The sequence below is a fragment of the Danio rerio genome, chromosome 4 (assembly GCF_052040795.2).
Source record: "Danio rerio strain M-AB ecotype USA chromosome 4, GRCz13ab, whole genome shotgun sequence".
NCBI lineage: Eukaryota > Metazoa > Chordata > Actinopteri > Cypriniformes > Danionidae > Danio > Danio rerio.
Genome location: NC_141024.2, coordinates 74,300,001 through 74,316,671, shown reverse-complemented (window position 1 = coordinate 74,316,671; position 16,671 = coordinate 74,300,001). Strand labels below are relative to the sequence as shown.

Here is a 16,671-nt window from a genome sequence, read left to right as displayed (position 1 = left end):
TTATCCCGTAATTATGTCTAATTTTACTGTATTTTCCTTCCAAACTCTATCCTGATGTAACTAGCAGTGCAAACACAGAGCACTTCACCATCACAAACAGCCAGTGTTTCTCTCTTCATCGTGACCGTCTCTCCGTCATCCGAGTGTCTCTCTGTCTGCGGCGTCTCTGAGCAGTGATTGACACTAGCATGAAGTGCGCCTCATTAGCTGCAGGAGATGAAGAGCACAGCCATTGTGATGAAGAACAATCCAATCAGTTAATTGGTATTAGGAAGCCCTGGAGGACAGAAACTCTGCCAGCATCTGCGGCGCTAAATTACAGCCTTGCGTGTGGAGTTATCTCAAAGGACAGCTGTTGTCAGCCGCGCTGGGGAGGATTTTGCACCCTGGATTGGGCTACGCTAGCAGCTGTCTTTATACATCACAGAGAAAAAGTTCTGCAGTTTCACGATTCATTAACTATTTAATGTTGTCGCGGGTAGTCTCCAGTCTTATTTGCTTTAATCTATTGCCATCTAATGGGATTTCAACTGGCAGAACGGATTCATTGTTATTGTTATCAGTGTTGCATCTGTTAGCTTAACTGCTATTTAGCGCTCACATAAAACGAAATAGGACAAGCCTACACAGAATATATACGGCGTAAATGAATAGTGAAAGGAACGTCAACTCATTTTACTGCCGTATTTGTGAATGAACTGAGTATTTAGGTTAGAATTGATGCGTCGGGAAGTGACTGAATCATGAAATGTGGGCGAATCATGTAAGAACAGGGCCAAATGTGTGTAAACAAAAATTTCAGGTTTCCAACTCTGTCAAATGTCAAATGCCGTGACTTTCCCTGACTAAAGTGTTGAATAGCCATAAGTGTTGGGAGTGTTACCATAAAAATAATTAGTTATAGTTACTGATTACTTCTCATAATTAGTATAACTAGGTTAGAGGATGGATGGATGGATGGATGGATGGATGGATGGATGGATGGATGGATGGATGGATGGACGGACGGACAAAATGGATGGATGTACAGAAAAACTGATCGATGGATGAGAGATCGGACAAATGTTTGAAAAAATGGACAGATAGAGAGGTTGATGGATGATGGATGGATTGATGGATGGATGGAAAAACTGATAAATAAAAGGACAAACATAGGGATGGATGGATGGATGGATGGATGGATGGATGGATGGATGGATGAATGGACAGACAAATGGACAAATGGATGGATGGATGGACGGACGAATAAACGGATGAACGGACGAACAAATGGATGGGCATGTATGAGACATGACATGCATGAGTGGATGGATGGACAGATTGACGGATGGATAGACATTTAGATAGACAAATAGTTGGACAGATAGACATGGATGAATGGATGGAGGGACAAATGAATGAATAAATGGACGAACGAATGGACAGACAGATAGGGATAAATGGATGGATGGCCGAGGAGATGAATGGATGGCTGAATAGACAAACGATTGGACAGACAGATAGATTTGGATGGATGGATGGATGGATGGATGAGCAAACAAATGGACAGACAGAAAGATTCAGATGGATGAATGAATGGATGAACATATGGATAGATGAACCTAAAGATAGACAAATTAACAGACATATAGACCAGAATGGATGAATGAATGAACGAGTGGATGGAAAAATGGACGAACGAAAGGACAGACAGATAGGGATGGATGGATGGATGGATGAATGGCCTCACTCTCGTTCGAAAATCTGAACTTCAGCGGACATTCGCGCCGCGTTAACCAATCAGGAGCTTGCTCTTGTGGGGGCGTGATTGTGACGTATCGCCTGTTGTCGGTGTCCCAGGGGAAATCCCCCAGCAGACACTGACAAGAAGTTCATCAAACTGGGCTGGGCTCAGTCAGAAGCACCGCTGAAAACCTCCATCAGCCAGGTTCAGTTTCTGGAGGAGTCTATGAGCTTAAAGAGCTGGATGCACCTCTGAAATGATGTAGTGGACTCAGACACGACCCTAAACGTATCGACGCTGTTTATCATCCTTCATAAAGCACATAAACACTGTTATTCTCTTCATAAAATCCATGTTAGCCCTTTAGCTATGAAGCTAGAGTCACAGGGCAGACAGAAACCCTGCCCTTCACGCGAATCCGCGTCTGTTCTGAAGTAAATTTGACACGCGAATGAAGCGGGGTTTGATGCGCGAATGAAGCGAGTAAACTTAAATGTTCATACGGCAATTTACACGCGAATAGCGCGATTTATCCGCTCCTGGTGTAAACACAGCATTAGGAGGTTGTCGAATGTGTGCCCATACTGGCATAACATTAACTTTTAACGTAAAAGGCGTCCATTTATACAGTTTTTGATTTTTATACGCAAGTGAGAGGCTGTAATTATGTCTTTGGGGTTATAATACTTTTAATGGGCTGACTTATATGCACAGCAAGTGTTTATCAGCCACCTATAAATGTCCAGCGCAAGGTTAACTTAATGTGACTTTTTCCACATTTATAAAGTGCCTTGCCAGCACTACCAACTGCGCCACTGCTTTGCCCAACGTACATATATATATATATATATATATATATATATATATATATATATATATATATATATATATATATATATATATATATATATATATATTAGGGGTGTCACGATTTTGATTTTTAATCGATCGAAATTTATGCTCAATTTCGATTATCGAATCAAAAAATAGAATGGTCGATGCTGCCACGCCCCCATGTTACGTCAGTTTGGCTTGCCAAGCGGAAAAAAAACAGGCTTGTTGAAGTGCTTGTTAAACTGCAGAAGCAGGAGACCCGTCGACAGAGCTTAAACCCTCTCCTCTTTCAATGAAGTCGCCGGTGTGGAAGCATTTTGGATTTCCAGTGAGTTATGTTGACAACGTTCGTGTTGTCGACAAAAAAACACAGTTTTGCAAGCTCTGCTATGTACGTATTACGTACGGTTCGTCCGATAGACAACACCGGCATCGCGATCCTCCGCCCGCCCCCGTTGCAAATCCGCTGGCGAAAAGTTCACACTCAGGCCCTGTTTACACTGTCTTTGTTTTTAAACGGCATTTTAGAACGACAACGATTTGACATCCACAGTGGCGTGTAGCATTTCTGAGCAGCCCTCCTTCCTCTCTACCTCTGAAAATGCACATCACGTGACCACACAGACACAGACGCACACACAGCCATGCGCTCGAGACAGCAGGTCCAGGCAGTCAGAGGACTGCTTCAATCTTTCACTCACTTGTACTTAGTCATTTTAGCGAACACCTCAGATACTGTTGGCTGGTTCCTGTTGGTTGTGCGTCTTTTTTACCGACGCCATTATAACGACACAGATCACTGCCTATTCACGAGTCCCGCAGAAAAAGTGATTGACAGGTGGCAATTATGTGTGTAACTTGCCTTTATTCATTTACTGTATGATTTGTTTATGGATAAAACAAAGACCATGCAGGTCAGGTAGTTTAAACGGTAGGCGACAAATAATTAATTGGTCATTAATTAATTAATTATTCATAATCGAAAATCGAATCAAATCGTGCCTTTGGAATCGAAAAAGTAATCGAATCGAGGATTTAGAGGATCGTGACACCCTTTATATATATATATATTGAAAAAAATGATAGTAAATACTGAGATATTCTGTATTTTACAACTCACTCAGCCATAAAGTCTTGCCTAAAGCACACATGTGGACTCTTCTTAATTGTGCCTGTAACACTTGACAATAAGCTCCATATGTTCCAATTACAGTATGTTAAGGTTTTTTTTCAATCTGTTCATCTTTATGATTCTTTTATAGTGAATCTGTCACTTTAACATGCAGAGTTCCTTTAAAATATCAAATTTTACAGTAAACATTCATAGCACCATTTAACTGTTTGATCAAACTAGCCCTTTAATGTAATCAGAAATTCATGGGCATGTCTGACTTTAAATAAATCAGATTTTTCCTCTGAAGAAACTCCCAAAGCGCTGATTCTCGGCAGTAATGGCTGCTGTTTTTCATTGTGTGAATGGCTAGAGTGGAAAGTTGTGTAGGGCTGTAAATGGATTTAGTGGAGAACTGTCCCGCATTACGTAATGGCGGTCGTGTTTTTCGGTTTCCATATTTATGCGCTTTTTTTTTTTTCTCCCTGCGCCGTGATAAAAGCTTCTCTGCACCTGTTGGCTGCTGCAGTCTGAAACACTGTTAGTGTAATTCTGCATGACAGTGTTTATGCTTTTGCCCACAGCAAAATACTCAGACTAAGTGTGAGCACACTTACTGCTGTGAGCTAAAGTTAACACATCCACTTCACCAGCTCTGCGTTTAAAGAGGGATGTGGTTAGAAGTTGTAGTAGGGGAAAAGTTTATACTGTTTTATAATGTTTCCTTTTATTCTATCTATCTATCTATCTATCTATCTATCTATCTATCTATCTATCTATCTATCTATCTATCTATCTATCTATCTATCTATCTATCTATCTATCTGTCTGTCTGTCTATCTATCTATCTATCCGTCCGTCCATCCATCATCTGTCCATCCGTCGTCCGTCCGTCTCTGTCTGTCTGTCTGTCTGTCTGTCTGTCCGTCCGTCCGTCCGTCCGTCCGTCCGTCCGTCCGTCCGTCCGTCTATCTATCTATCTATCTATCTATCTATCTATCTATCTATCTATCTATCTATCTGTCTATCTATCTATCTGTCTATCTATCTATCTATCTATCCGTCCGTCCATCCATCATCTGTCCATCCGTCCGTCCGTCCGTCTCTGTCTGTCTGTCTGTCTGTCTGTCTGTCTGTCTGTCTATCTATCTATCTATCTATCTATCTATCTATCTATCTATCTCTGTATCTATCTATCTATCTATCTATCTGTCCGTCCATCCATCATCTGTCCATCCGTCCGTCCCTCCGTCCGTCCGTCTCTGTCTGTCTGTCTGTCTGTCTTTCTGTCTGTCCGTCCGTCCGTCCGTCCGTCCGTCCGTCCGTCTATCTATCTATCTATCTATCTATCTATCTATCTATCTATCTATCTATCTGTCCGTCCGTCCGTCCGTCCGTCCGTCCGTCCGTCTCTGTCTGTCTGTCTGTCCGTCCTTCCGTCCATCCATCTATCTATCTATCTATCTATCTATCTATCTGTCTGTCTGTCTGTCTGTCTGTCTGTCTGTCTGTCTGTCTGTCTGTCTGTCCGTCCGTCCGTCCGTCCGTCCGTCCGTCCGTATAAATAGATGGACAATGGTCTTTCGGCTGACCTTGGAATGCCTTGGGATCCCCCAAAGGAGCTGAAGGAAGTGTCTGGGGAGGGGAAAATCTGGGGTTCTCTCCTAAGACTGCTGCCCCCGGAAAAAGCAGCAGAAAATGACTGAATAAATATACATTTTATGCATTCAATGCTGCCTAGGAATACTTTGTTCATTCTAAATGCTGTAAAAAAAAAAAATGTAATATACAATAATCTACACATTACATTTTAATTGTTCATAATTTTTAATGGACAGAATTTCAAAGCCCAGCCTTGGGATAAAGGAGGTCCGGTTCGGGGACCACAGGATTTCATCTCTGTTATTCGCAGACCATGTTGTTTTATTGGCTTCATCGGACATGGACCTTCAGCATGCACTGGGGCGGTTTGCTGCCGGATGTGATGCGGCTGAAATAAGAATCAGCACCTGCAAGTCCAAATGGAATTATAGCATCTCTGAACACACAACACGTCCAACCTTGAGGCGGATGGGCTACAGCAGCAGAAGAGCACACCGGGTGCCGCTCCTGTCAGATAAGAACAGGAAACTGAGGCTACAATTCATACAGGCTCACCAAAACTGGACAATAGAAGATTGGAGAAACGCCTGGTCTGATGAGTCTCCATTTTTACTGACACATTCAGATGGTCAGCTCACAATTTGGCCTCAGTAACATGAAAGCATGGATCCATCCTGCAGGACCAACCGACCATCAACCCTTACCATCCCCTGTAGGAGTAAATCTGTTCATTCTATGATCTCTGCTTTCTAATTGGCTGTTCTCAGTGAATAAATGATGCGCAGGAACGTGAGAGTCCCTCTCTGACCTTTCACCTAAACATCTCCGGCTAAAAGGAAGGAGCATCCATTAAAACGGAGGTCTGGTGGTGTGGTGTCAGAGCAGAGGTGACCGCAGTCTCCATACTGCCACGGTAATGAAAAGCAGCGCTCAATGTGGAGGTTCAATCTGACACGCATGGTTTATCCTGCCAACACACAGCAAACACCTGAGCTAAGATTAGCAACCTCATCCATCAGCTACCGTCAATGGATTGATCACTTGTGGTGTCTAACATGAAGTCTGTCATCTGCATTTTCAGAAGAATTACCCAGGAGTGCATACAACTGACATTTAGAAGCTGGCGAGCTCTGCGTTCAGGATCACTGATGTCAGAGTTTTTAAATCAAAAGGTTTTTGAGGTCGCAGTATCAATGTGTTAGTCTTAAAGTTGGCAGAAAAGTAAGTTAATATTGTACTTTTTTTGTACATACAGTGCTGAAATGAAATAAAATGTTGGGCAGTGCATGATTTTGTCCTTTGGGAACAAATTGGATTGTTGGAAGATGGGTGTTTCTAACAAAATGATGAAAACTGACCAATGGAATGAGGGCAGAACTCACAGCTCCACCCTAAAATACTGATAGCTCCACCCTAAAGGCATTCCATGTGACCAGGAAGTGAAGGAAAAGTTATTTCGGAGGGGAGGGAAGGTTGTGATATTTGATGAAAGGTTCTGAGGGTAAATGAATAGTGTGCAGATACATTGTTTGGAACAAGCCCTACTACATACAAATACAAATCAGTACATTTTGACTTCGGACGTTAAGGTAACCTATAATCGTGTGCTCCATAACAGTTGACAAAATTGACATTTAGAAAATACAAACATTCAAATCTTAAGGTTTATCATTTACGGCAAAATTAATCAATGGTTTATTATTACACTTCAGTTTCTCATTGAACATTCTGACCAGTCAAATGTAGTATTTGATACATGCTGCCCCCTATCCTGATGCTTTTTCCCATCCTGAATTCTGTCATTTACTCGTGTCAAAATTCATTCAAAGCGAAAGTTCAACTAAAAACTTGAATTAAGTGAAGTTTCACAAGCTAATTTCGAAAAGAGCACATGATATAATTGATCGCAGCTAGTCTCTCATCTGTAATCATTAGTAAGCCAATCGGATTATTCTAAACTCACTATGAATAGCCTGACTAGCATTCCTCCATCATGCCCCATTTACTCGGGGCGTCTGCGTCAACGCTTCCCATTCACTTTGAATGGGTGACGTTAGGCGTTGCCGAACTGCACTATGCGACGCTTCAGAGACGTTTTTTGCTGCAAAAGTTGGGTCTTGCTTAACTTTTCATGCGGCGACGGAAGCGTCAGCCAATCAAATCGCTGCATGCAAATACACCAGCTCAGACTGTGGCCAATTGCTAGGGCCAGACGGAATCTGCGGATGTTTTTTGCTATTTCAGCGGAGAATTTTGGTAAAAATCTGCGGATTTCTGCATAATTATTTTGGAAGTATCCAGCGGAGTGTCATAACTAAAACCTTAATATATGAAATAAAAAGTAATAAATTACTGAATAAAAACTGAATAAATTTAGATTTACACATTTACTCATGTAAATAAACAGAATTAATGATGGGCTAAAAATCTGCAGAAATCTGCGGAATTCTGCAGAAAATCTGTGGAAAATCTGCGGAATTCTGCGCGGGCAGATTCCGTGTGGGTCTACCTATTGCTGACTAATTTCATTGGCTAACGCTGCTATGACAATCACGTCAGCCGTAACTTCAGACACGCCCTCTGTCAAGCGTTGACGCTGAAGCCCCGTGTGAATGGGGCGTTATCTTCATTTTGGAAGAATGCCTCCTTCCACCCCATCTCCACCTTTCCTCCTTTACCAGGGGGAGCTCTCGAGAACTACCTGATCTTGTACCCCCCCAAAAGCTCATAAAGCAGGCAGGAGCCCTGGGCTCACTTATCTCTGAGCTCAGGGTTTTCTCTGGGGACAGCATACCAAACTTACTGTTATTATCAAGCAATATCTAAGTGTAACCTCTTGAAACTCTTGACAAAAATAATAAACAGGGGCCTGTGTTGATCTGACTTCCTTATCATTTTAAAACACACGCAGCACCTCCTCGTGATCTTACGAAGAAACTTAAGTATTTTACGTTTTGTCAGTTTAGTGGCTAACTCGTACGAGTTCAGTAGTACTAAAATGTACGATTTTAACCCCACCCCTAACCCCAACTGTCATTGGGTGATGAGCAAATCATACTAAATTGTACGAATTTAGAATTAGCCACTAAATTTAAAAGTTACGAATTGCCGTGAGTTTGCGTTGGAAACACACACACTGCAAATCCTCACAAAAGAATAAGTTCTGCAAAATCCATACAACACATGCAAATAACATGGACCACGACAGACATGTTTCAAAAAGATGACGTCATCAACTTCGTTACACTCTGACTGGCAAAGTTGAGCTATAAACAGAAGGCTATTGGCTGTTTATGAATAGGGGAGGGGCTAGTTTATGTCCCGAGTTTTTAAACATCAAATAAAAATTGCACATTTTCAAAGCACGGGACTTTCAAATACACCAACGTTTACCGTGTATTTAACGTTGAAACCTTGAAGCTTCGAAAGCTTTACAAATCTTCAGTTTCAGTAAACAAGGCTTCGTTATAATAGTTTCTGTAAAACCATATAAAATCCACATGACTCATGCTGGTTCACTCAAATGTCCCCCTAGTGGGGAATCACTGAACACATTTTTTAGATCTCTAAGTTGGCGAGTTTTTAATAAGGCATTCGTCAAATTAAATTGAATAATAGTAGTTAACGTCTCTCATTGACCTGTTAAGCGGAGTCTACTATGAAACACTAATTCATTCATTCATTTTCCTTCCGCTTAGTTTTACCTTATCAGGGGTAATGAACCACCAACTAATCCAGCATTTGTTTTACACAGCTGATACCCTTCCAGCTGCAACGCAGTATTGGGAACCACCCATACACTTTTGCATTCACACAAACACACATATTCACTACGGACAATTTAGTTCATCAATTCCCCTATAGCGCATGTGTTTGGACTGTAGGGGAATCCAAAGCACCCGGAGGAAACCCACGCTAACACACAACAAGCAAACTACACACAAAAAATGCCAACTGACAAAGCGGGGACTCCACTGAGCTAAAAAAGCACATATTATTGCAAACATAGAATATTTAATGTTATTAGATGAATTGCAGATTCCATTGGTAGATTGAATTCTCAACCAGACATGTGTTGTATTAACCAGCAGTTTGACCAGAGGTTGTCCCTAATATGTTGTGTTTTGAATGCTTCCTTTTCACTTGAATCATTTTCAGATGATTCAGATCTTTAAAAAGCTTCGTTTCTCCTATCAGCACTTTAAACCTAAGAAAAGAGAGTATGCGTATAAAAAAATGTCACTCACCCGCCTTTGATGTAATCCAGGAACGTGACTTCGGTATCAACGAGAAATGATAGCAGCGTCACCTGGAAAGACGAAGATAGAAAATCTCATCATCACAGTGTGTCAATGATTCATTGATTCTTCTGAGGGAAACTGGTTTGGATTTAAGGATTAAAACACTGCACACAATCAAACACAGCAGTGTCAGAGAGGCTTCTTTTGAACGTGTTTGAAAGCACAAGCTAGACGAAATTCAAAGTACATTGTTATATTTGGGTCAAAGACAAGTTGTATATCTCGTGCAGTCGCGTAAGAAATGTCAACAATTGTGAAACGTGTGGTTTTGGAACATTTTTATATTAACTGTGATCACAATGAGAACATGAAGAAAACTGGTCATGTGTGGAAAACATGGAGTCACATGGGTTTCACATTGGTTTCAAACTGGTTTCACATTGATTTTGTATTGGTTTCACTTTGGTTTTAAATTGGTTCAATATTGGTTTCAAAGTGGTTCCATATTGGTTGCACATTGGATTTAAAATGGTTTCATATTGGTTTCACATTGGTTTCGATTAGATTTTAAAATGGTTCCATATTGGTTTCACAGTAGTTTCAAATTGATTGCAAATTGGTTTCACACTGGTTTCAAATTGGTTTCATATTGCTTTCACATTGGTTTAAAAATTGGTTCCATGTTGGTTTCAAATTGGTTTTAAATTAGTTTCACACTGATTGCAAATTGGTTTCACATTGGTTTCATGTTGTTTTCAATTTGGTTTCACATTGGTTTTAAATTGATTTTAAAATGGTTCCATATTGGTTTCACAGTGGTTTTAAATTTGTTGCATATGGTTTCACATTGGTTTCAAATTGGTTTCACGTTAGTTTTAAATTGGTTACGTGTTGGTTTTAAATTGGTTTTACACTGGTTTCAAATTGGTTTCAAATAGGTTCCATATTTGTTTTACATTGGTTTCAAGTGGGTTTTACAATGGTTTCAAATCGGTTTTACACTGGTTTCACATTGGTTTCAAATTGGTTCCATATCGATTTCACATCAGTTTCAAATTGATTCCAAATTTGTTTTACATTGGTTTCAAATGGGTTTTACAATGGTTTCAAATTGGTTTCATACTGGTTTCAAATTGGTTTTACACTGGTTTTACAATGGCTTCAAATTGGTTTTACACTGGTTTCACATTGGCTTCAATTTGGTTTTACACTGGTCTCAAATTGGTTTTAAATTGGTTCCACATTGATTTCACATCGGTTTCAAATTGGTTCCATGTTTGTTTTACATTGGTTTCAAATGGGTTTTAGAATGGTTTCAAATTGGTTTCATGCTGGTTTCAAATTGGTTTCACACTGGTTTCAAATTGGTTTTAAATTGGTTCCACATTGATTTCACATCGGTTTCAAATTGGTTCCATATTTGTTTTACATTGGTTTCAAATTGGTTTCACACTGGTTTCACAATGGCTTCAAATTGGTTTTACACTGGTTTCACATTGGTTTCAAATTGGTTCCATATCGATTTCACATCAGTTTCAAATTGATTCCAAATTTGTTTTACATTGGTTTCAAATGGGTTTTACAATGGTTTCAAATTGGTTTCATACTGGTTTCAAATTGGTTTTACACTGGTTTCAAATTGGTTTTAAATTGGTTCCACATTGATTTCACATCGGTTTCAAATTGGTTCCATATTTGTTTTACATTGGTTTCAAATGGGTTTTACAATGGTTTCAAATTGGTTTCATACAGGTTTCAAATTGGTTTCACACTGGTTTTACAATGGCTTCAAATTGGTTTTACACTGGTTTCACATTGGCTTCAATTTGGTTTTACACTGGTCTCAAATTGGTTTTAAATTAGTTCCACATTGATTTCACATCGGTTTCAAATTGGTTCCATGTTTGTTTTACATTGGTTTCAAATGGGTTTTAGAATGGTTTCAAATTGGTTTCATGCTGGTTTCAAATTGGTTTCACACTGGTTTCAAATTGGTTTTAAATTGGTTCCACATTGATTTCACATCGGTTTCAAATTGGTTCCATATTTGTTTTACATTGGTTTCAAATTGGTTTCACACTGGTTTCACAATGGCTTCAAATTGGTTTTACACTGGTTTCACATTGGCTTCAATTTGGTTTTACACTGGTCTCAAATTGGTTTTAAATTGGTTCAACGTTGATTTCACATCGATTTCAAATTGGTTCCATGTTTGCTTTACATTGGTTTCAAATTGGTTTCACAATGGTTTCAAATTGGTTTTACACTGGTTTCACATTGGCTTAAATTTGGTTTCACAATGGTTTCACATTGGTTTCAAGTTGGTTTCACACTGGTTTTACATTAATTTCAAATAGCTTTCAAATTCACAAAATGCTCCAAAACCACATTTGATGTCTATTTCACGGAATTCACTTATGATTTTAACATAAGATTACACAAGTAAAGCTCTTGTGTTTTTTTTTTTTTTGATGTCCACATTGGACTGTACTGTATAAAATGTCACTTAAACAGCAATACAAAATAACAATTATGATTAAATATATTTTTTTATGGGTAAGCTTTAGTGGTTTGAGTGATATTGCTATATTTATGCAAGACATATTTCAAATTGCAGCACTACAGCAAACTAAAATCCCCCACAAAAAAAGGCAAATGCTTACAGTTCCAGAGTTGAGATATTTTTTCTTCTTTCCTTTTTTCTTGGGATTTATGACCTGTGTAGAGAAAATGAGGGTTTAGAACTGTACAAATCTGTACTAATATTACATTTACAGCAGATGCATACACACTGTTGATACCATTTTACAACAACCTTTCTTTTAATTCTGGAGTTAAATTGAAAACGACCTAGAATTTTCTATTAAAAAATAATACAGCAACCTCTGGGATGTGGTGGAACGGGAGATTGACATCATGGAAGTGCAGTTGACAAATCTGCAGCAACTGTGTGACGCTATCATGTCAATATGGAGCAAAATCTCTGAGGAATATCTCCAGTAGCTTGTTGAATCTATGCCATGAATGATTAAGGCAGTTCTGAAGGCAAAAGTAGTCCAACCTGGTACTAGTAAGGTGCCCAATAAATGGGCGGATGGACGTTTAATGATAAGACTAAAATAGATATACTGCACTTCTTATTTGGATTTTTGTTTAATTTGATTATGACTTTAGTCGGATTTAGGTGATTTTAAAATTGCTGTTAGCATGGTCAACTCTTAATCAGAGTATTGTTTCAATCAAATTAAAATCGAAATATTGGTGTCCATGTAAACGACTCACTGATGATTTAAGTTATTTTAATGGAATTTAAGGCAAAAGGGGGTCCAACCCGCTACTAGAAGGATGTACCTTATAAAGTGGTGACTTTACATGATATATTAATTCATTTTAACTTTCTTTATTGAAACCTTTATTATTCTTTTTATATTCTTTTATTTGACTTGATATACACTTATATTTATCTATTTAAACGTTTACTCATATTGTTCTTTTATATTCTTTATATGACTTTTATTTTTTTTAATGTTTCCCTATACAACTGCATATTTGTTTTTGTTTATTATTATTATTATTATTATTATTGTTGTTGTTGTTGTTGTTATTAATATTTTATTATTAATATTTTTATATTATTATTATTATTATTATTATTATTGATGTTATTATTATAATTGTTATTACTATTATTATTAGTAGTAGTAGTATTATTATTATTGTTATTATTATTAATATTAATAATATTATTATTATTGCTGTTTTTATTATAATTATTGTTATTATTATTATTATTATTATTATTATTATTGTTATTATTATTAATAATATTAATATTATTATTATTATTATTGCTGTTATTATTATAATTATTGTTATTATTGTTATTATTGTTATTATTATTATTATTATTATTATTATTAATATTATTATTATTGTTGTTATTATTATTATTATTATTATTATTATTATTATATACAAGCTTTTTATAAAATCAAACTAATAATAATAATAATAATAATAATAATAATAATAATAATAATAATTGTACTTTCCCCCATCAGAAGATGTTAAGCTGGGTTTAATATTTCCTTTTTATTGAGAAAAAAAATATTTTCTAGAAAATGCTTCTCGATTATATGCATATATTTATATAAGTTTGTGTACACTAGAAAACAAACACAGAAACTAAGTGAGAAAAGTATTTTTTGCAGTTGTACTATTAGTTTTAATCTTATTATATTGTGCTCAAAGAGTTAGTGACTCCTTGAAGAGAAGAGAAATTGACAAACTCTTCTTAGTGAACTGCAATATAATGACAAACAACACTTCTAATAAATGATGCATCTTTAGTTTGATTACGAACTGTTCTGCAGTCTGACATATACAGACCTACTGTACACAAACTTAAGTGGAAAAACATGTTTAATGTCAGAATTGATTAAAGAAACAACCTACACATCTCTTTTCCTTAATGTACTTCTTTAAAGTTGTCATTATCCATAAAGTTCTTGAAGTTATTTTTGCACCACCCACACACCATGTGACTGTAATGTGTGGAAAATAATAGACAAATGAAATCATTTATAATGTTTCTAACAAGATATTCTCATCTGCACTGCCTGTGCGTGTGTGTAAATAATAGAGACTAATATTATTAGATATTAGAGGAAAGCTTTTGGGTCTAAATACATCAAATTCCATAAAATATGATAGAAATAAATACATTTAAAGTAAACTGGAAATGCACAGGAATAGTGCTGGAATCCTCGTCTTTTAGTTAAAACCTTTCCATTCCATATTAAGTAAAATTAATGAATCTAAACATTTTTAGACCAAAAATAAATAAATAAATAATTCAGATGGACTTGGAGATTTTCGCATCTTAACTACTTTCTTTTTCTTCTTTGCCTTGATGACAGAACATATTAGTCTCTATTTTAACGACCTAAGTGTAAAGTCTAAAGCTCATGGTACAAAAGCATTAGTGTCGTGTCTGAATACACTTTTGCTATTTTAATGATGGAAATATACACTCTGTGCCCTAACACATACGGTCTAACAGGGCTGTGCTGATTCTCTTAATGAGTTCCGGGTGTGTTTTGAGCATAACCTGCATTAAACCAATCGGAGTCTCGTCTTTCATTCCCTTTAAGAGTCAGTTGCGTTGCTACATGGCACATTATTTACATGGTAGACTTTGTATGAGTAAAAACTGAACGCTTCACTAGCGAGTAAACAGTTAAACAGAGCATCTGCAGCACGAGGATAAAGAACGAGCCTCCTCCACTCAGCCTCTTTACTTTACTCTTACTCTTTACTCCTTTACTTTGGTGGAGGGAGGAAACGGTGGAACTTACTTCACTGAACACATCCATTAGCCCACATATTTAATTTCCTTTGTTAAGCACAAAGATTTGTGTCTAAACTATTTCTAAATTCAGTTCTAATCTCCAGCAAAGGATTAAATGAACAATAATAATGAAGTGTGGACAGAAAACGGAGTGATATCCAAACACACGTCCTGTTCTTATGCCCCATATGCTGATGCAGACGTCTGCAAAACCCCACAGCTGGACACATATACACTTGTATTTATTAAAGCAGATATAAATCTGCAGATAATCAATAATACTGATCATAATAAGAACATTACACAGATGCAGATTGTCATGAATGAACTGAAAAAGCCCCCTGAGATCAGGCATGGAGGCAGTGCTGTTTATATTGATGTAGATAATAATCGTTTAATCCCTTCATTGTTTTCATATGTAAATATATTTGTGTAGTGTTATATAACCCCAGCTGGCACACTACATCATAGGATGTTGATATTAGGTTAGATTTAGGTCATGACATCAGGAGACCGAAATTGCGTCTAAGGACAACGTTATTTTGACGTCCAATAATGACATCACATGATGTAAACATTTGGATTTTAGGTTGTGTTGGAAAGTGACCAAAATCCAACGTCTGATAGACGTCATAGTGATAACGTCCACACAATGTCACTGTGTAACATAGACATTTATATTTAGTTTATCTTAGGTTGGATGTTGGACATTGACGTCGTTGAGTTCTGACATCAACATGATTTTCATTTCCGAACAAAATACAACATCCCCACGACGTTGGGATACGTTGGGGTATAACAACAATATGAAGTCAAATTGACGTCTTGTGCCCGCAGGGACCAGTGTGTACTAACAGCCTGATCTCACGAGGAAACGTAAGTGTTTTACGTTTTTTCAGTTTAGTGGCTATTTTGTACGAATTCGTATGAGTTGAGTCATTTGAAAATGTACGATTTTAAAAAGGAGATGTGGCACCAAACCCCACCCCTAAACTCATCTGTCATTGGCTGATGAGCAAATCGTACTAAAATGTACGAATTAGATCATACAAATTCATACGAATTAGCCAATAAATCAAAAAGTTACAAATTGTCGTGACATTGAGTTGGTATAAGCAATGTGTAAGGGTTTGGACCTGCATAGGTGCATAACTAACACGCTCTGCTGGACTTTAGAGTAGCTTTTAGTTGGTAAGTGGCGCTGTCTATTTCAGTTCTTCAAAATAACAACGCTTCAACAATGCGCCTTAACACACCTCCATTATAGACCGGAACACCCTTGAGTCCACAAAGTGGCACAAATGGATTTGCCGTTAAAACAATGCGGTGCAAAACAGGAAAAAGTGTGCTGTGCTGATCTGAAAATAGCAACAGATCACAGAAAACACATCTTGTACCTTATTGCGCCGGGTGTATGATAGGGCCCATAAATTTTGTTTCATCAAGATACTACGCTACAAATAGAGTTTTTGTCTTGTTTTTTAATCCAAATATTTAAAACAAATTTTAAAACAAGCAAAAACTACACAAAAAAACTAGTTGTAAAATTATTTCTTAAAAGGATTAATAATGTTGACCCTAAAAAAAAACAATAAAAAAATGTTTTATTCTAGCCAAAATAAAAAAAATAAGTGTTTTCTTCTTCTTCTTCAGAAAAAAAAAAAAAATAAATAAATATAAATAAAAAAAAAATATATATATATATTTTTTTTTATATATATATATTTTTTTATTATTATTTTTTTATTTTTGTATTTTTTTTGGCTAGAATAAAACTTTTTTTATTGTTTTTTTCTCACTTTTTAGGGTC

The 16,671-nt window shown here is 37.1% G+C and overlaps 2 protein-coding genes across 12 annotated transcripts in view; one reads left to right on the top strand and one right to left on the bottom strand.

Annotated features, from left to right (window-relative positions):
* The window catches only part of slco1d1 (solute carrier organic anion transporter family, member 1D1), a 790,174-nt gene that overhangs the window by 82,286 nt on the left and 691,217 nt on the right, over positions 1 to 16,671 (top strand). The gene's annotated exons all lie outside the window — the stretch shown is intronic.
* Positions 1 to 16,671, bottom strand: part of si:ch211-266c8.2 — a 268,161-nt gene that overhangs the window by 66,343 nt on the left and 185,147 nt on the right. For all 11 annotated transcript variants that reach the window (XR_015484043.1, XR_015484044.1, XR_015484046.1 and 8 more), the window contains 2 exons: positions 12,175 to 12,228; positions 9,518 to 9,579 (listed from right to left, as the gene is read on the bottom strand). Coding sequence is in view for 2 of the 11 variants with exons in the window: in XM_087249950.1 (XP_087106076.1) it covers positions 9,518 to 9,579; positions 12,175 to 12,228 (116 nt within the window). In the remaining 9 variants the exon portion in view is untranslated. The remainder of the gene's footprint in view (positions 1 to 9,517; positions 9,580 to 12,174; positions 12,229 to 16,671) is intronic.